The sequence below is a fragment of the Lampetra planeri genome, chromosome 14 (assembly GCF_965212315.1).
Source record: "Lampetra planeri chromosome 14, kcLamPlan1.2.h2, whole genome shotgun sequence".
Classification (NCBI taxonomy): Eukaryota; Metazoa; Chordata; class Hyperoartia; order Petromyzontiformes; family Petromyzontidae; genus Lampetra; species Lampetra planeri.
Genome location: NC_136120.1, coordinates 11,798,519 through 11,818,967, shown reverse-complemented (window position 1 = coordinate 11,818,967; position 20,449 = coordinate 11,798,519). Strand labels below are relative to the sequence as shown.

Below are 20,449 nucleotides of genomic sequence, written 5' to 3'. Positions count from 1 at the left end.
GTGTGCTGAGTCTATGGGAAGTGCTGAGTCTATGGGCAGTGTTGAGTCTATGGGCAGTGTTGAGTCTATGGGAAGTGCTGAGTCTATGGGAAGTGCTGAGTCTGTGGGCAGTGCTGAGCCTAGGGGAAGTTTATTTCAGTAGAGGGGTGCAAGGAGGGAAAAAGACCCGTAATCAGGAGTGGGTACATGGAGGAGGGACAGAGTGAGATAACACGTATGACAAATTCGCGCACACGTAAACAAATGTGTCGCTGGTTATATGTTGTAAAGCTGCCGATTGCCGTTTTACCTTTCCTGAACGGCGCGTACAATAACGCCGCCTTTCCGTCATTTTCGTTGCACCGAACCTCGGTCAAGACGGTTAAGGCAGGCATCACCGAGACACGGATTGAGAAGCGGATCGTCATCACGGGAGACAGCGACCAGGACTACGACGAGGTTGGTCCGTCAACTCGGAGCTATTTTTCCCGCATTCTTTGAACGATTTGCAGACGCGTCGCGGGCTCTGCGAGACTCGTGCTTTGCTTTGAGCCGCGTCGATTCGACACGGTTGTGTGGGCCCCCACGGTGCAATTCATCGGAACTAATATTGTTAAATTAATGGAAATTTAATTCAGATTTATTTGGAGTAAATGCCTCTGTTCACATCTGTTCACAAAACCGTGTGTTTGTAAAACTGCAAGCTTCATTGCCTTTATCATTATTTATAAAAATCATTCAATTTTCTCGGGTAAGTAGCGATTTAACCGTCCACGGATGACGAAATGACAACTCTCGTATTATTTTAGCTCCACATTCTGTTATGAAAAACATCGGTCTTCAACTACACATACATTCCCTTGACACACTATCATACAATTGTAGCTCCCGCACCTCCGATTAGCATGGTTGGCTACGTAAGGTGCGAAAGATGTTCTACATACATACATACAAATCCCATTCACACGGAAACACACCGCAGTGGCAAGATGTTAACTACCTCGCCTTGTATACAGGAGGTCGTAGGCTCAATCCCTACCCTGACGCATGCATATTTGGAGTTTGCATTTTCTCCAAATGGTCATGTGGTTTTTTCTGCGGGTCCTCCGGTTCCTCCGGTTTTTCCCACCACATTTAGAATCAACGTGCCTTTCGAGTATTTGGCTGCTGTAAATTTCCACGTCATAAGCCACTTCGTTGAGCTATCATTTGTGGCCAGTGGGCCTTACCTGATAAATAAAAACAAAAAAATGGTTCATAAACTAAAAAAACAAGTGCCCAGTGTTGATTTTGAGCAGTAATGTAAGTCTTCTTGGTTCTTTCGGTGAAGTCACGTAGAATGGAAATAATAAAAAAATAAAAAAAACATCATAAAATGTACATAATAATATGTATTTTATTATGTTTAATTTTATTATTTTATTATTTCCCTTCTACGTGACTTTACCGAAAGAACCAAGAAGATGAATCCCTGCAGTCACGGAAGCTTTAAATCGAAAAATAATGTAAGTTTGAAGTGGAATTTCAGAGAAATGAAAGCTACTCTAGCTTTGCCCACCCTGCAAATGAAAATGATTGTGTTTTTCGTTACAGTGGTCCCTTTACCAGCAATACATTAGCACGTTGGTACAAGTTCGTGGCCATTTTGAAGTTTATCAGTAATTGGCAAAGAGGTAGCGTAATGAATTGTGGTAATGAACTTTTTGAAGGGGAAACGAATGTGCAATCGATATGCAATTGTAGCTCCTCGTATTAATTACATTAATTGCATGGTCAGCCCTCTCCCGTATGGATTTTTGATGTCAATCTCCTAATGATTTTACTCTCATAATACCTTGTCACTGCAAAGAGTGATATTTTTTGTTTATTCCATAACACAATCCCTCTAATGCACGGGTGTTAGACGCAGGCATTATGATTAAGTGGGTGCCTCTTTGGCTTACAAAACAGCGCATGCACAGCCTGCGTAGCATACTTGAGTTTTGTGATCGATCGACAACTAAAATGTTTAGTCCTTTCACGAATATTTTTGTAAAATTCTCTTAAAAACATGTCAAGGCTTGCTCATGCAACCGTTGGCAAAAGCTCTCTTAATTGTATATAAATAAGGTACAGCCCTTTTAGTGTAACGTGTATCGAATTGGTTCCGTAATTGATAAGTTATGCTTCACGAAATTTCGTTACATATTGAGTTTGCCATATAACGAGGAATGACCATACTTAACTTAGGTCGCTGGGCTCATAACTACAGCATCACCAATACCCCCACGGCGCCTTTTATCTCCAAAGTTTAAGATTCATTTATCCAGCGGACAAGAGCGATGAGATTATCATGGGACCTTTTTTTGTCAGTATCAAAAGTATGAAAAATAACAAAAGGTTTTACCCCCTTCTAGCAATGAAACAGGTGTATTAAAATGTTCAAGCACCAAATAGATTACTTTTGCAAGGAATCAAGTCTGAATTAACCACACGTACTTGTGGTGAACATGCAAACAAAGCATGTGCTGATAGCTGAGATGTGGACTCGAGTCATGTGACTTGGACTCGAGTCAGACTCGAGTCATGAATTTGATGACTTGCGACTCGACTTGGACTTGCATAACAATGACTTTGTCCCACCTATGAGATGTGGACTCGAGTCATGTGACTTGGACTCGAGTCAGACTCGAGTCATGAATTTGATGACTTGCGACTCGACTTGGACTTGCATAACAATGACTTTGTCCCACCTCTGGCTGATAATATACGCAAGTGGCCAAACTTGGCATGATTTTTTTTTATAAAAAAAAATGAAGAAATCACATGGAGGAAAATATTCTGTGAACCGTAGAAAAGTGAACAATGATGAACTGAGTGTTCACTTGCACACATTAATCACTGCACATTTAGGAAAGCATTGAACTCCTTTGTCAATTTAAACTAAAGCACTGGCAATGAGGCTTGGCCTTCTTCCAACAGATCACTTTCATATCTTAAAGGTAAAGGTCAGGGTCCCGTGTAATTGGTAAGCTCAGACTGTCGGCACGTTTTGCTCGCAATAACATTCGCTTTTGGAAGCTGCAGAAAATAAGTGAATGAGCTTAATGTGATGGTGTGCGGGCGCGTTTGTCTCTCACACAACAGAAGCCTCATCGGTTTGCCTTGTTGCGGTAAAAGGTTACGAAACGTGTTCAGTAACAATGACCGACCAAAATCATTTGTTCACACTGGCAATCTGGAAATGTCTCCGCTGTGCCATATTTGGCATTTCAGATTTTTTTTGCGCGCGAGGTCAGAGAAAGGGGGGCAATGTTAATTTCGGCACAACGTTTCGAGAAGCGAGAGGCACCTCTGACGCGCGTGAACACAAGTGGCGTGAATCACGTTTATTGTTTATTGGAACACAATTCTCTTGCACGGATTCGATCTCCGTGTTGTCCACCAAGCCTGCCTCCAGACAACTGGCTTGTATGCCCGAACCACTACAATGTATCTTCCCTACCTCCCTTTGTCACCTAGTTTACTCCAAATGTTGCCAAATGTGATCAATTACTCACAAATTACTTAATTGGCAAGACACTTAGCAACATTACCCCCCAAGTGGGAAAAACGAATGCCCACTTGGGGGGGGACCGTCGCTGCATTCATCGGGGCAGCTGCCACCCGTGGGTTCTCCCGGCGACTGAGCGCCTCAAGATGTATTTGATGGGAGGAGCGGTAGATATATAAAGTGATGACGACGACGATTTGGCTGTTGTGTAAAGGGACACGCAAACGCACGAATGTTACGTGGCGTCTTCTTGCCGCGCAGAAACTGTCCAAAGCCCTGAAGGAGGCCAAGGAGCAGACGGAGACCACCATGACCAAGCTGGTCGTGCACCAGGAATCGGAGCACGCCAAGGAGGGTGGCAAGGAATAGAGGGAGCCGGTAAAACGCACACACCTCTCGGTTTGCCGTTTCGAGACGTCTGCACGTTGTAGGGTGTGGGGGGGGGGGTGTCCTGTTCACCGCCGAACGCGCAAGCGGCGTTAATTTCATTTAGAGAGGTGTGAGTGTCGTTTTTAAAGACATCGCCTCAGAACTGTAGCGACACGACCGCACTCTTGATCGCTGGCACAAAATAGTGCCACGCACCCTCCCGCATGACCTTGTGCGAGGATCGGTACCGATAAATTTATACAGGTAGGAACAGCAGGTTCCACACTGTCCACCAGGGATTATTTGTCTGTCGTGCATAGCCCCTCCCAAACATGTACGCTCCCGTATTGGTTGAAGTGCGTCACGTGACCGCGAGCTTTGTCGTGCACGAATGCGCTGTCCAACCAAGTTCCTACCTGCCCACTCCGAAGGAACGTGTTTTTATTTCAGTTTTTGATGACGTACACATAAGTAATTGGAATTGGAAAGGGTTACCTCGCAGAGCATGGCTTCAGTGGGCGTAGGCATAGAGTGTGTAGATGGTGTGCAACTGCATGGAGGTCCCACGGGCTGTCGGGGCCTAAATGCCGGTCCACAAAGAGGGGAGGGGGGAGAGAATTTCTTACATGCCCTTGCCAACCACACCACTGGCAAGGCCGTCGCTGTCTTTGCAAGTGTGCAGTGTGTACAAATGTCTGTGTGAAAAAGTAAAGATCGGGCTGTGCAAATGACTTGCCGTCAATGCCTCTTCTGTCTGAAGAGCCTTCACTAGAGGGAGCGCTCGCGAGTCCCTGAAGAGGATAATTGGCCAGCTCTTCCATCGTTAGCCGGATGTCTTTTTTGAAGAGGGGGGGGGGGGGGCGTTACCCGCACTTTACTCAACCACATGGCTGCTGCCTATCGACTGTGGTGCACTCATTTATACAACCGTACAAAGTATGTTATTACAGGTGTTTTATCTTCTGCGATTATTCGCAATTCCTGCACATGCTTGCATGGGATTTTTCGTTGCATTGCCGTTCAAATTGTGCGAGGGGACGATGTAACACCCTCTCGCTAAGTAACTTATTGTTTCCCCCCCCCCACCCCCCACAGAATTTTGAACCGACTCTCCATCTTGGATTGGAGGCCTTTACAGTGGCAGAGAGGGAAAGAAACAACCTCACCTTTCTGTAATGCCAGTCCCCCCCCCCCCCCCCCCATTACCTTTGACCAACTGTAGGAGTCTTGACCACTATGTTTCAGCTCAAGAGCCGAGTGACCACTACAAAAAAAACGAATGCGGGGAAAACCTGAAAACGGTCGGTCGTCTTTGCCGGCCATTAGTTAGAAGCCTCTGTCTGTGTGCTTTAACCCGGTTAGCAAATAATAAGTTTATAAAAAATTCTAAGGACTAAAAGAAAATGCCCTATCCGCCCCCCGTCACCATGCCCCAAGCATGCTAGCTATTAATCATTAGCTGTAAAGGACCAATGACGATTGAGTAGGTTATTTTGAAATTCTGTGTGTGCTGTAGCTCATTGGGAGCAGCTGGTAACATTCTAAGGTATTGACATCGACACATGCAAATGTTGATGTTTTATCCATTGCTTTTATTCAATGCATTGAGTTAAAAAGTTAAAGCCCACAAGGTGAAGTTTTTAAAATGGTCAAAACTTGAAAGAGCAGGGGTCCAGAAAAAATTGTTGTATGCATGTTTTAAAATATGAATGAAGCTATTGGAGCCAAATGCAGGAAAATGTGAAGAGCATTTATGTTTTTCAATCTTCTCTAAATACAGGAGCAAGGTTGTAAATGAAGGGAAAAATTAGTGCCTAAAAATGTAATCAAACTTTGTCACGCAGTTATACAAAGTAAGCAAACCTGCCACTTTACCACTATTCCATTGCATGCCTTGAGCCGTTACGCCTGGGCAAAAAAAAAAAAAAGGTGGATTTGGTGCCAGTCTGGTCGACAACCCAGAAACCAACACATACCCCACTCCTGCTGCTTAGGTTTTTTTTCACGGTTTTGCTATACAGCTCTCCTGTGCGTGTACCGCGTGCTTTGGCACAATTTAATTTCTGCAAAACAATGTAACAACCAGAAAATACAGAGGAGCTAATATATATATATATATACACACACTGCCATTAATTTGGGATCCACACACACAGATGGGTAACTCCCAAATTAGAATAACCACCGTGACGTGTAACAGAAAAATGTATATTTAAATTACTGCATGGATCAGGAGCCGTGGTAAGAGTTGGACAATATAAGCTATGGCTTATATGGCCTACTTTGATCATGCAATGGACCTACTGATGCCAATAACAGTAGGCCCCATGTCTTGCTATGCTTTTACATTTGACCACTCGGCCTGTGGATTGGGCCACAATTGGCTCAATCATTGAAATGGCCCACAGCTATGCTGTAGCAAATAAAGTGTTGATTAATAGAAAAGGGCGTTAACTTAAAACACCTATTTGGTGTTCATAATTTTAAAGGAATGTAACTGTGAACATGAAGATGGTTTGGAAGTGGGATGAAAAAATTATTTTGTCTTAATTTTGTTTGTGCCATGTTTTTAGATAATTGTTTAACCTGATACAGTAACGTAATATTGTAATACGTAATGTTTACTTTAGTTTACTGACAACTGCTGTGCTAAATGTTACCGGTGAACAAAGCTATACATAGAAATAAGGGATATTTTAATTCTAGTTTTGATTCTAAGGTTGAAGAAATTGTCCGGTTTGTTTGCCTAATATGCTTTGCGCAAATGGCAAGAATGTTCCGCGGATTGAATTGTTTTAAAAAGGGAATTTCACTGCTCGCCACAAAACAATGTGCTTCGATAGTGTTCTTCAAACAAAGTCATTCAATACCTTTAGAATGTCACCCCGTGTTGGTGTAATAGTCCTGTACCTGCAAAATAAACACTGTGTATTGCTTCCTCGTGTGTATTGCGTGATTTCATTACACAGCACTGGGGCCGGCGTTTTAAATACATTACAAGAACATGGCAATTTCTTCCAAAAGGAAAGTGTGTGGCTGCTTTTTAAAGTCTTGCGCACGGTGCATTCGTGTAACACGCCGGGTAAATCACTACCGCACGTTTGGTTTAAATTGTTTCGTTGGACGAGCCCCCAAAAAAAAAAAATCAGCTTCACTTACATTAAAAAAAATCTTGCCAAAAGGCAATGAGAACAGAAGTCAAATTTATCATTTCAGTCTTATCGGTCATTAGGGAATCCATGCGTCAATGTTAAATATGCAACCAACCGACGGCAGCAGGTGCATACCCGTCAACCCCTTATCAGTGCCTACCTTAGGACCAATTCAGATCTTATTGGTCACCCCGTGCCCTTATAAATCTCAACGGCATCCTACAAAGCCCGTATTGAAATAGATGTCCGCCGTATGGACCTGCACATTCAATTTCTCTGTACAAGAATACGGGCAAACTATGGGTTGACAGGTATGCTCAGGTGCCCGATGTCTATATTCATACGAAAAGGTTCAGCATTGGGCCCTTGCTGCTGTTCAGACAAGATATCCAACCGATGCTCCTCACCCGCCTCGCTTGCCGCTCGTATGCAAACGACCAAAACTTAACACGGCACGGACTGCACTTGCTGGCTCCAGGCGACACGTTATGGCATAGCACAGCTGCGAACATGGAAGGTCGGCTCGCAAGCTTCACCTTTGGCCCAATACTAGCACTCAAAACGGCATCCGTTGCGGACTCCTCTTGGCCGTACGGTTTGCCGGTCGTTCGCGTTGCATCCATCCATTCGACGGCAGCTGGCGAGAGGCCTTCGACGGCAAGGTTACGTCCCGTTTCCTCGCTCGAGTCCATTCCGCACGCGGCTGGAGACCGATCCTCGTCCAACTGCTCGAAGGCAAGAATTGGGAACCCACGGTTGTTATTTTTTTCGCATTCAGCTGGATCTCGACTTGTCACGGTGTGAACGCCACGCGTGGGTTGAACTTGCAGGCGAGGCTGCCAGCTATTCTGCACGCTCTCGATTTTCTCGTGGTGTTCGCGAGCCAGGGCCCACAGGCACAGAGGAGACGACGTACCATTCTCCCCACCCTCTGCACCGCCAGGTATGAAAGCCACGTGAAAGTGATCTCCCAGATGTTCCAGCAGGCCGCTTTCCAGCGATGAACGAGAGTTGTCGTCCATGCTCGGGACCGTAATCCAAGTCCTGTGCCGATGGTTTCTGGGAACCAGTGATGGACAAATGAGCCTTTTAATCTTGAGCCAGTTCACAAATAAAGTGTATAGGTCATTCAGGTCACATGACGGAGCTTTTTGAAAACAACAATGGCAATGCAGTACATTACCCACGATGAATCCACTGCTATACGAAAGCCTCTCCAAGCCACCATCTCACGAACGTGCGCTAAATACATATTGTAGTTCATAATTTCAGCTTTTAATCCATCCACTGCTGGATGAACATGCATCACGATGAGATAATGCGTTGTTTTACTCCACGCTTATCAGTGCGAGTTGGTTAAAGAATGGGGTTTGGGAGGTGGAGGGTAATAACAATGCAGATATCACACGTGCCATTGATGTTAGCCGTGACCAACTATTAAACTCTTAAGCGCAGGGTGCTTTAAAATGTAGATCCTAACGCACAAATACCATACCAGAGTGATGCAATATTACAACCAAATACGTTTACACGCTGCAGACAGAATTGTTATATATATTAGATCGGCATGATCAATAAATAATACAGAGGAGAATACATCTTTGGGTGGGTCGGTGGGCAGTGGTTTGCTTACTTCGCCATATACCTGTGCTGCCCGAGTTCGATTTGTTCAAGTTAATTTATTATTAGGTATAGACCTGTGAGCCATTCGGCTCTCGAATCGGGTGCAACCGCAACAAAAACCAAAAACATGAACACGAAAACCTTTAAAGTGGCTATGTGACTATGTGCAAACATAAAATCCAAGAAAAGACAGCAAAAAAAAAATCCAAGAAAAGTGTGACATCCGAACCCGCCTTTGGGTGCAAACCTAACAACCACACAAACCTCCATTGACCAGCAAAGACAAGAATTTCCGTATATCCAAACAACTCCCATAACCGGACATGGCTTGGAATAGGCCTTAGTCAGGCAGTAGCAGATTTTAATCTTGTACAGGGCGGTCCAGATGTCTCGTGACCCCCATTTAATTCTCAAACTATTTGTTTTTTAAATAAGGCTGATTTAAAACTGAAACGAATGCGCAAAGGAAAAAACATGTTAGGGGGCAATTAATTGGGGATCATAAGACATCTGGAGCACCCTGTACATTATTCTTCATTAAACATATAATCAGGAGATATTGATATCGCCCTTGTGATATAACACTTGAACGTTGTACACCTACCTTGAATAACAAACTCAGTGTGAGATGCTGAGCCGAGAGGTTTGCAGCTCTGCGCTTAAGGCGAACAATTTGAATTAGATGTGCTTTATAGTAGGCCAATGTGCGCTTTATTTGTGTAATCCACTCTGGCACAGGTGATGATAATTCCATTGTATTGATCTATTGAACTGATAGCGTGGCGAGGAGTGAGATAGGATGGGGGGGAGGGGTATTCACGACTGAACGAAGGCATGTGTTAATTATGAAACCGTAGTTTGTTCCTTGAAACATATCATCCAAATATAATACCCAATGAAGAATTCAATTCAATGGAGAACAGGCTATTGCGCATATTATATCTACACATGGACTGGATAACACGTACACTAAACTATTCTGTTCTGGTATAATAGGACACTTAATCTTCTTTGTTTTGCAAATTCCATATCACTTATATAATACGTCAAATACTGTAGCACATGAAGCGAACGGGTCCGAGTTGATTGCATTATGCAGCGGAAAGTGTAACAAACTCTGGAATAGTTAATTTAACAAGTTTATTTTTTTTATTATGTTTTTTTCTTACGTCGCTGATGGCACGAATGTTTTCTTCCCATTATGTAATTGATTGTCTTGGCCCAGCTTATGCGTCTATCGTTAATAGGTTGAGATTTCGCCGTATTAAAACGCGGTCGGATAATTGTTAGGGCACAGGTTGTGTAAATTAGCAGAGGACATAAAAGTCTGAGAAGGGATTACCTAATGTACTGCAGGTCGCTAACGCTTAATAAAGAAAGGCATTAATGCTGTCTCACTTGCATTAAATCCTCTCAAAACAGAAATACACGATCAGCCGACCTACAACTAAATCTTATTGATATTGTTTAATATGAATGTGCAGCGTAATTCAGGGCCTGTGTCGACCCAGTGTGGTCTGGGACTGTTTTTAAATCCTTTATATTAAGTTCACTTGCGTGCTTGCTTGCTTGTGCGCTTACGACCGTGCAAATCTCTCGGTCGTTTTTTAACCCACTTCCCGTGATCCAATCGAGCTGACATTTTGCACACAGACTCGTTGTGCGTGACAATTTATTTTCGTGAAAATTTTTCCCCAAAATTTTCCACTTTTTAGGAAAAAAACAATTTCATATTTAATTTAAAATACCAATGTGATAAAAATGAAACTCTTACTCAAGAAAAACAGAAATGAATAATAAAATAAAACCGATGCCACGCATATAAAGGATTTATAGTGAAAATCTTTGTTTTTACGGGTTAATTTTTTGTTGCTGTTTTGCTGCCATTGCCAAAGCTGAATACATTGGTAGGAATGTATGCACTTGTGCAATTTGTACTTCAATACTTGATTTGCGTGTTTATGTATAGCTACTTGCTTGTGTTTTCTCGTTCTTGCTCTTACACCGTTTTGTGTTGTATTGTTTGTCGGGATAACTCGCTGACCAGCGCCCTCCTGGGCATCTGTTAAAAAGAGCTTCATAGCTCATCGGATTCCTCCAGGATACATATTCTGATGGTGATGTTTGTGGACTATTTTCGATTATCTCATGCAACACGGTTGTTTTTGCTCTGATTCATACTGACTTCATTGCTGTACCTTGTTACTTTTTGGGGGGGGGAGGGGGGGGTTTGGCTTCCCAGGTTACTCTTATAAACGAGACTTATTTGCATTCTTTGCATTTTTGTAATTTTATATTCTATATTATAGCTATTGTATATTTTAGATTTTAGTTCATTCAATTTTTACATACTTTAGCTCCTTAGTATTAGTTAGACTTGTACCTTTAGTATAGTTAGACTTGTAAACCACTTATTTAAGATTTAAAATTCCTAAATGTTGAATGTATGCACCTTCCGGCCAAAGTAAATTCCTTGTCTGTGCGAACTTTCATGGCGAATAAAAACCCTTTCTGATTCTGATTATCCTTCGACGTCTTCTTTCGTACGGTTGCTGATGTAGACGCAGAGCAACGACTGCAATTTCACATTCAGGTGTTCAAGCCCAGATAGCAGCGCCAGGAACAGCGGAGTAGTATCATCGCTGTGATGTCTCCTACGTATGTGTGGATCGGATATCGCGTCGTTTTCTGTTGTACGGTCTGTTCTGGACGATCACAGTCAATTTCAAGTTCATTTATTAGGTATAGCCCTGTGAGCGATTCGGCTCTTGAATCGGGTGCAACCGCAACAAACCAAAACAAAAACATGAACAAGAAAACATCTTAAAGTGAATATGTGACTAAGTGCAAACAGAAAATCCAAGAAAAGACAGCAAAATATTGCAGAAAAGAAATCACCGTACACCAACGCTGTGTGCAAAATCCCAGTGGGATGCAAGTCAAACAACCAACAACAACCACAAGACAAGTCGCACACTACTGGAGAGTTTTTAATGCTCCATTTGTGCATCAGGTATCCGCATCTACTGCCACGGTTTGTGCATTCAATGCAGTTTTAGGTGGACCATGAGCTTCGTGGAAGATCAAACCCAGGAATATTCTGCGTTGGGTCTTTCACAAGATGTGTGTTTGTGGGTTCTTATGAACTCCATTCAGCTTTCCAAACTTCATCGGGGTTAAACTGAGTATTTGGCTGCTATACATTTCGACATGATATGCCAGCCACTTTGCTGAGATATTATTTGTGGCCAGGTCGCTTCTGAAAAATAAGCTAATAGCTCAGTGGGCTTTACCTGGTGAGATACAAAATATATATTTTCGTTTTATTTGTATACATTTACGATATTTTTTCGATTTAAAGCTTTCGTGACTGCAGGGATTCATCTTCTCGGTTCTTTCGGTAAAGTCACGTAGAAGGGAAATAATAAAATAATAAAAATAAAACAGTAAAAAAAATTCTCACGACGTTTCGGCCACAACACAAGCAGTCGTCCTCAGGTGAAGACACAGCGCTGTCGGAAAGACAGAAGAGCGCTCTTCTCCCACCCAGCTTAAATACGCTGCCAAGCTTAGCAGTGTTCATTGGAGCTGTTTCTTCACATGAGGACGGCTGCTTGTGTTGTGGCCGAAACGTCGTGAAAATTTTTTAAATGTTTTATTTGTATTATTTCCCTTCTACGTGACTTTACCGAAAGCACCAAGAATATTTACGAGATTTATTTACCTTTCCTATACTTTGCACTGCTATCGTGTCTTTGTCTTGTTTGTTGTAATGTTCTGACCCGACCCTACTGGAAATCTGAAAAATAAATTTGTTTAATAGAATAGCTTCATCCGGGATTCCTCCTGCAATATAAATTAAAAAAAATATCTGATTCCGAAAAAAATGTTGACCCCGGAATTAATGAAATTTGATGTGCTCAATAAAAGTTGGTGGCTTGCATACAGAAAATTAAACACATCGAAAGGAAGCCACCCACTTTTATTGAGCACATCAAATTTGAGAGTAAACCACAGTACAGTACCCCAATTGCAAATGTTGTGTGTTGGACTCGTAACAAATTGGCATGTTTTGTTCACGTGACAAACCTTATTAATTGGCTGTGTCGGGTGGTGGCAGGTTGAACGACACATTTATATTTACAAGATCTACCCCCCCAAAAAAATCCTCTATTATGGATAATATTGATCGAGAAAGCCTACGTGATAAAGTTCACTCAAACTTCACTCAGCGTGTAATAATTTAATAATAAACCCCGACAGAAAATCGAGGGGCGTGGTCAACCCCGTGTGTGGGCGTGGTCATACCACGTTAGGAGGGGGGCGATGCCGGGCACCGGCGCCGTCACCGGAACACGAATATTCATATAAGGAGCGCAGGTTCGCGCATGCGCTCTGGGGTCCCGCGGGTGGATTTCGCGGGAAATTTGGCGGCACCGAGAGCTGAGAGGGGCGCTGTTTTTGTTTTCCCGCCCGCGGTGCCCGGGCTCCTACGAAGTCCACTGGGAGGGGAAGCAGAGGGGGTTAGGCGGTGGGAAACACCGCGGGGGGGTGGGGAGTTGGTGAGGAAGCTACTGCAGTCGTGCGAGTTTTTCGTTCGTTCGTTAAGTTTACCTCATTCGAGTCCCGGGCACTGACGTTAGCGTACAACAAGCCGCTGTCTCGGTCAATAAGGCGGTGTTTAAGTCCGTGTGTGTGTTACTGTCATCTTATTTATTTTGTTACATATTCGAGCAAGTGGTTGGTATATATAGGGCGTCAACCAGCCGCGACTTGTATCCTACTGAAACATGACGGAATACATAAGGTGAGTTTGCTCTCCTCGTCGGTTGTGGTCTGGATGCATCTGTCCTCACGCTGTCTCCATGCCACGCTTGTTAAAGAGCATTACCATCGTGGGTTGTGTCTCCACTGCTGGATGAAGGTCTCTCACGCCGTCTCCATTGCTTACGTTTCATTCATTCCTTGCCGTAGCTTCCATCCCTCTCGTGTACATCATCATCATCGTAACACAGCAACGTTACCGTGTTTGTATCATCATCATCTTAGTCGTCGGTGCTTGCTGTTGTGCAGTGGAAGTTGTGTCCCCCCGCCATGTCAATGTGGATGTTTACACCGCTGTTGGAGGAGAGAGGTCATTTATTCAGCAGTGGAGTGAGAGTGGTGGTGGTGATGATGACAGCGAGTAAATGTTGGTGATGACAGCGAGTAAATGTTGGTGATTAGTGCTCTAACACACTCGATGTGCTGCACTAGTAACGAATTGGCGTGTTCTGTTTACGTGACGAACCTTACTAGTTGGCTGTGTCGGGTGGTGACGGGTTTAACGACACATTTCTATTCTTGGTTCTTTCGGTAAAGTCACGTAGAAGGGAAATAATACAAATTATTTTTAATTTTTTGTTTTATTATTTCCCTTCTACGTGGCTTTACCGAAAGAACCAAAAATATGAAACCCTGCAGTCACGAAAGCTTTAAATCACAAGACACATTTATATTTACACGATTTAACACCCCCCCCCCCCCCAAAAAACCCCATTTATTAATGATGATATTGGTCACGAAAGCTGCCTACTACGTTGTAAACCAACTCACAGGGGCTGTCAAGAGAGATGAGGCATCTCCGTTGTTGTGCACTGAGAAACTGGGATATGATTTGGATCACTTTGATCATTTCTATGTGCAGCCTTTGTGTCATTCCACTGCTAGATGAGACCCCCCCCCCCCCCACGTTGTTTCGGTCGTAGGAGTTTTGACCATACTTCACCACGCTGGTCAGTGCTGGTTGGTGAAGTGGGGGGGGGAGAGAGGCCTACACTCGAGTGTGGTTTCTTTTGTTGTTGATTTTGCGGCCACTGAATTCAATTGCACATCAGAGCAACTCTACTGATTAACAATATATCATAACCTATGCTATGACTTGTGCAGTCGTAACATGCAGGTTAATTGCCTAATTACAGATATTATTTGCGTAGCAGCGCCAAAACTCAACCCCACTAGAGTTATTGCCTCCAGAAGGCTGTATTGTTCTTTTACAGCAAGTACTCTGATTATAATTTAACCGAAAGTCATAGCACCGTTTTCAGACTAGGCTCGAAAGAAAGCCGTCTCTGGTGTGGATCAATCGGTTTCAAAGAAAATACATATATTATCAGTGGTTTTTGTTTGAATTCTGACCACAAGTATTGTGGTTAATGCAGACCTGATTCATTGTAAAAGGCTTCAGTTTGGTGTTTTAACATCTTAACACCTGTTTTGTTTTTCATCTTCTTGGTTCTTTCGGTAAAGTCACGTAGAAGGGAAGTAAGAAAATAATAAAAACAATAAAATAATTCTCACGACGTTTCGGCCACAACGCAAGCAGCCGTCCTCAGGTGAAAACCAGGTCTGTCGAGGCGACAGCGTCTGAAGACGAAACGTCGTGAGAATTATTTTATTATGTTTTATTTTTATTATTTTATTACTTCCCTTCTACGTGACTTTACCGAAAGAACCAAGAAGATGAATCCCTGCAGTCACGAAAGCTTTAAATCGAAATTTAACCTGTTTTGTTGCCAGAAAAAATGGGAAAACCTATTCTCAATATTATTTATAATAAAGGTTTTTGGAGTTGATCGCGGAAGTATAAATGTGTCGTAACCCTCCACCACCCGACACGGCCGGTAAGGTTTGTCACGTAAATCAAACGTGCCAATTAGTTTACTACTTCAGACCACCGGTGTGTTGGAGAGTAAATCCACAACATGTAATTACCAGCGAGACGCCGCACTCGAATTGTAAATGTTGTGGATTTGCTCTCCAACACACCGGTGGGCTGAAGTAGGAAACTAATTGGCGCATTTTGTTTACGTGACAAACCTTCCTGCCTGTGTCGGATGGTGGAGGGTTACGACACATACTTACGCGATCTAACCCAAAAAAAACCTTTATTATGAATTCCACACGTTCGCGCATGTACGCTGCTAGTTGTTTAACAGTACATACAGTACGTGTAAAGTAATACAATTTGTAATTATATTTTTATTAGTGGCGATTGGTTATTTTGGCTTCGTTGTCGGCTGCCCAGGACAATGCAGCAACATCAATTGTTGTACTTCTGTTGCTCCCACGCCCTTGCCTTAATAATAGTAATTTAATTAAATGTTAAAAAACGTCGTTCATGTAAAACTGCATCTCGCAACCAGCAATAACCAGCTTGGTGAAGTATGGTGAAACAACCACCATGACCGACACGACGTAGGGAGGCAAATAACTGCAACCAGCAAGAATGATTTTACTCATAAAATGCAGTGATCAAATCTTGAGTACTGTAATGTGCACTTGACAATGGCATAATAGTTCATTATTGAAATCATTGTTGTTGCATTAGCATGGTGAAAGTGACAGGCTCTTGTTGAGTAAGAGTTTTTTTTCAGCATAATAAATTGATGCACATCTTGGCTTTTAATGTTGAAACATTTACTGTAAGGCCTATGACGAATTCACTTGAAATGCTGTTCTCGTTTGATCACACAACCTCAAGCATTGTTATATGTACACTACTATACTTCACCAAAACACACTGAGCAGCGTGGTTGAAGTATGGTCAAACAAACCGACACGGTGTGGAGGATCTTCATTCAGCAGTGGATTGATGAAATGACTGTGCATGTCCCTTCACTGAAATACATTTTTGACTGCTCTTAAGATATACACTCCACTCGGTGGATGTATGAGTGGCTCTGTTCAATTTGGGATTGCCTTCAGCTCGAAGCATTTATTGTAAGGGTGTTGGGGTTGGTTATGGTTATGCTAGATTCAGCACTCTTGATGCTGCGTGTTTAAATGCAATGTACTGCATTGTTGTGGGCTTGTTCAGCATAAGTGCCTTGTGTTAGTGTAAATGGAATTTCTCAATTACACATTGCTGGCTTAAGAGCCACATTTATTGTGTTTTGGGCAAGGTGTTTGCTCATATGAACAGCTGGAGTGCCATTTAAAATCAATAATTTGGTTCTTGTAGAGCTTTTGAAAGATGAATAGTGATAGATGTCATACACATCTTTTGCATGCTAGATGCAATAATAGTAAGTTAAAGGTGGAGACCTGTAATTGCTGCTCAAACCACTGATGGTGTAATGGCGTCCTTATTTTGGCCAACTCTTCCATGCTGGGGAGAGATGTCTTGGAAGAGTTTGGAATACCCACACTTTACTCCACTATACAAGACCTGCTGCTCGACTCACAGAGGTGGCTGGATTTAAGCAACTTTCAAAATATTAATGTCATTGTATAGTCATTTTGGAGAGTGGAGCAATGCGATATAAACCAACGGACCTGAGTTTTATTCCCAGCTGTGAGTGAGTTACAACTGAGCCAGCCCTCCTGGTCCTCTTTCCCCATTCACCAATCAACACTGACCAGAATGGTGAGGTTTGGTCAAAACAATCACATGCCCAACGTGGATACCTTCATCCTGAAGTGTATTGACAATGTGCTGTAAATGCTTTATTGTAATGATTTATCCATTGGTTTAATTGCGCGTATTTTTGTTGAACTAGAAATGAACCTTCTTACCAACCAAAGCTGGACATTTGAGTGGAAATGTCCTGCACATTTTCACTTTCTCTTCTAATTACTACAAAAGTGGTGCATTTACAGCGCGTATAACATAATGTCGTAATAATGTATGGCTTTTTGGAAATCCACTGCTGGATGGAGGTCGCTGCGTCTTGGGGAAAGTGGTGGCTAGGGGCTATTTCAGATATCACTCGCCACTGATATTAGCTGTGGCCCGGAACCAAACTCTGTTTACTGGCTTCATTGCGTGGTTCCACAGTTTCACACCTGCATACACATGTATGCCAGACTGAAATACTATACGTGAACAGTTGTGCCGTTTAACACGTTAAGTGGCATTGCCGAGTGCAAACGATTGTGGTGGCGTTGAAGGTGGTGGGGTTGTGCACCTGCTTCCTGAGAAGAACATCTGCCACTATGGTCGGTCACACGTGGCAGCTGAAACAGTCCATTGTGTCCAGGGCTTTACGATGCAAGTTCCCCTTTGCCTCCTCCACCCCCAACGCCACCACAATAGCTCAGCTTGAAAAGCAGTGACACATGCTGTGGTGTGGTTCACCCCAATTTTGTTGGCTGCAAATCACTGCAAGGCGCCACATTGGTTAATACTTACGTAATGCATTATTGAGTGTGACACCATTCGTGTTGACTTATTGCTGAAGGTTATGACTCCAAAGTGTATTTTTTATGTCCCATACCGTTATGCAGAAATGTACTGTAGTACTCTAAAAGCAATGCCATTATTAGAGAGTAATACATCTCATGAAATATTTTTCTTGATTAGCCAACTGGCCTTTGGAATATAAACAGCTTTAATATATGTAAGGCTCATTTCTCACTCCACTGCTGAATGAGTCACATCATGCCATGAGGTCCTTTAGGCAGTATTATACCACACTGATCTACAAATTAGTGAAGGTGGGGAGCACAGATGCGGGGTCAGTACAGTAAATATATTTGGCTGCACTACCCTTTTGTACCCACCAATTAGCACTGCAGCCTGATTTGGTTATAGACCACCTGAATACAAATTCTTGGCTAAGCAGGGAAACATAATTCCAGCTTTTACAGTATATCTTTTAAATGTGCACATTAACTAGTAGAGATATAGTTTTGTGAGTACTGAGAGGGGTCTGCTTACTTATGCAGTGTTTATGCCTCTGGGTAGGCGAGAAAATTTTGGTTGTGTGTATATATCCCCACAATCTCAGTTCATTATGCAGAGTGTATAAATCGGCATCGTGAATGGGTTTTTATTCAGCAATTGCTGCATTGTAATCGCATGGCCCACTGCCTCTTATTGATTTCCAAAGGAGGTAGAGAGAGGGAGGACAGATGCACAGTACCCTCCTCCTCCTGGGCCTCAGTCGTCATGCGGTCAATAGGTCATGGTGTGGCATGGGCTAATGAATACCCCAGATGTATGTTATTGTTTGCTCTTGATTCCTCTCACCCGCCTTTCCTCCGATTTGCAGCTTTGTCGTGGAGGGAAGCATGGAGGACACTGACCTGGAGCACAGGTGAGTAAAACACTTGGCTACAAATGTAATCACAATTTATTTTTATTGTTGCTCTTTACCATCGACATTTGGAAAACCATCAGAATTTGTAAAAAAGCAAACCTGAATCTGACTGATGGGACCCAGGATGTCACAACCAATCCAGTGTTTACTTGCTTAATATTATTAGTCAGTCTAGAAGACCAATAGGTCAACAGACTATATATTTATAAAAAATAATAATACCCTTTACCCAGGAAAGCGTCACTGAGTTTTAAGACCTTCGGGATGTTTGGCCAATGTCATGAATAAGTGTTTTTTTTACACGTGGGATGAGACTGGAGTACTTAGCGTTTTTATATAGGAGGGGAAAATGCTCCTTTACAGAGATAGATTTAAGAATCCTTTTTCGTACTGCCATTTTCTGACGAGGGGAAGTCGTGGTGCAGTGGTTCACTGCCTACCAACATGGTGAACTGCGTATGATTCCTGACCATGACTAACATAATTGGCAAGTGATATCTGAACTATGCCTGGGCCTCCCTGCTCTTCACTAACCACATTGACCAGCACGGTGAAGCGTTGGCAAACAATCCCCCATGACCGACTTAATGTGCAAGAGGCCTTCATCCAGCTGTGAATCGACCATGCCTCATGATGATTATTCTCTGTTCAAATGAGCATCGAGGCATTGGTGCTCATCTCACATTCACATCCCTATAGAGCCTGTGGTGGAAGTTCCATATTACTTTCGTGAAAGGGGGGGGGGGGTTGGGTGAGTCTTGGGCAAACCATTGTTAAACTTCTCCACAAAGTGATGATGGGTAGAGTCATCCGCTCTCTCTCCAACCAGGATTTGAATTCACGACCTTCGATTGTGTGAGGTGTATGGGGTGGTATGATGTGTGTACATCATACACATCATATGCCCTTATATTGTGGTATTATATGCGAAGTGGCAGTGTAGCGGTGAGCGCGCTGCGCTACGAAACTGGTGACCTGAGTTCGATTCGCGCTCACGGCCAACAACAGTGAAAATTATCTGAATCAATCCTGGGTCTCCCCTAGCTTGACTCTGCCTCAAATCAGTACCAGGTGCAGTGTGCAAACCACAAAGGGCTGTATATATATGCTTACCCTGGCCACTTTGCAGCCAAAGCCCAAGGTACCTGATATTCATAGACAGTCTCCCACTCCATTATGAACAAGATTTAGTGAGATTTGGTGCACGTTTGTATGTATGTTGAACTTCTTTCGCAACGCACGTACGCAACTGCTAATTGGAGGTGTGGGGATAGGACAACAAATTAAACACAACAAACGTCTTATTTAATTAGTTTTCAATCTAGATTTAACATTGAAAAGTGCTTTTGGTCACAAGCTGCTTTGCTGCTTTAATAGCTAAAGCTCCGTGCATCCATGTTCATTTTCACAGACGGTAGCATGGCGAGCTACGACGATCGCTGCCATCAGCCTGTTGACACACAAATGTTTTATGTGACAACAGAGAGATCGAGGAGTGGGTTAGGATGGCCTTATTATGGAGCCAGCCACTGACATCCGTCGTATCTGGTTCGATGCACTGTCCACATTTGTGCTTTCTTTCTGACACGTTCCAAATTTACATCCGTCATGCCCCATGCTTCGGCAAATTTGCCCGATTGTTTGCATGCCAATTACAGCAAGTTGCTGCTTCAAATGGGAAGTGTTTTTGGCTACAATCTCCACGTTGTCAC

General features: G+C 43.0%; 2 protein-coding genes and 1 long non-coding RNA gene across 10 annotated transcripts in view; 2 read left to right on the top strand and 1 right to left on the bottom strand.

Annotated features, from left to right (window-relative positions):
- LOC144722391 (protein 4.1-like) overlaps nt 1–6,818 on the top strand; it is a 124,607-nt gene extending 117,789 nt beyond the window's left edge. For all 6 annotated transcript variants that reach the window (XM_078600624.1, XM_078600625.1, XM_078600626.1 and 3 more), the window contains 3 exons: nt 358–438; nt 3,773–3,889; nt 4,976–6,818. In XM_078600624.1, the coding sequence (XP_078456750.1) occupies nt 358–438; nt 3,773–3,880 (189 nt within the window). In that variant the 3' untranslated portion in view covers nt 3,881–3,889; nt 4,976–6,818. The remainder of the gene's footprint in view (nt 1–357; nt 439–3,772; nt 3,890–4,975) is intronic.
- LOC144722392 (uncharacterized) lies at nt 6,378–9,325 on the bottom strand. The gene is made up of 2 exons (XR_013586042.1): nt 9,260–9,325; nt 6,378–8,091 (listed from the first exon to the last, which is right to left on the bottom strand). It is a non-coding gene; the product is annotated as an uncharacterized LOC144722392 (long non-coding RNA).
- A 3,865-nt stretch (nt 9,326–13,190) lies between these two features.
- The window catches only part of LOC144722378 (myb-related protein A-like), a 33,108-nt gene continuing 25,849 nt past the window's right edge, over nt 13,191–20,449 (top strand). For all 3 annotated transcript variants that reach the window (XM_078600594.1, XM_078600595.1, XM_078600593.1), the window contains exons 1-2: nt 13,191–13,462; nt 18,690–18,734. In XM_078600594.1, the coding sequence (XP_078456720.1) occupies nt 13,446–13,462; nt 18,690–18,734 (62 nt within the window). In that variant the 5' untranslated portion in view covers nt 13,191–13,445. The remainder of the gene's footprint in view (nt 13,463–18,689; nt 18,735–20,449) is intronic.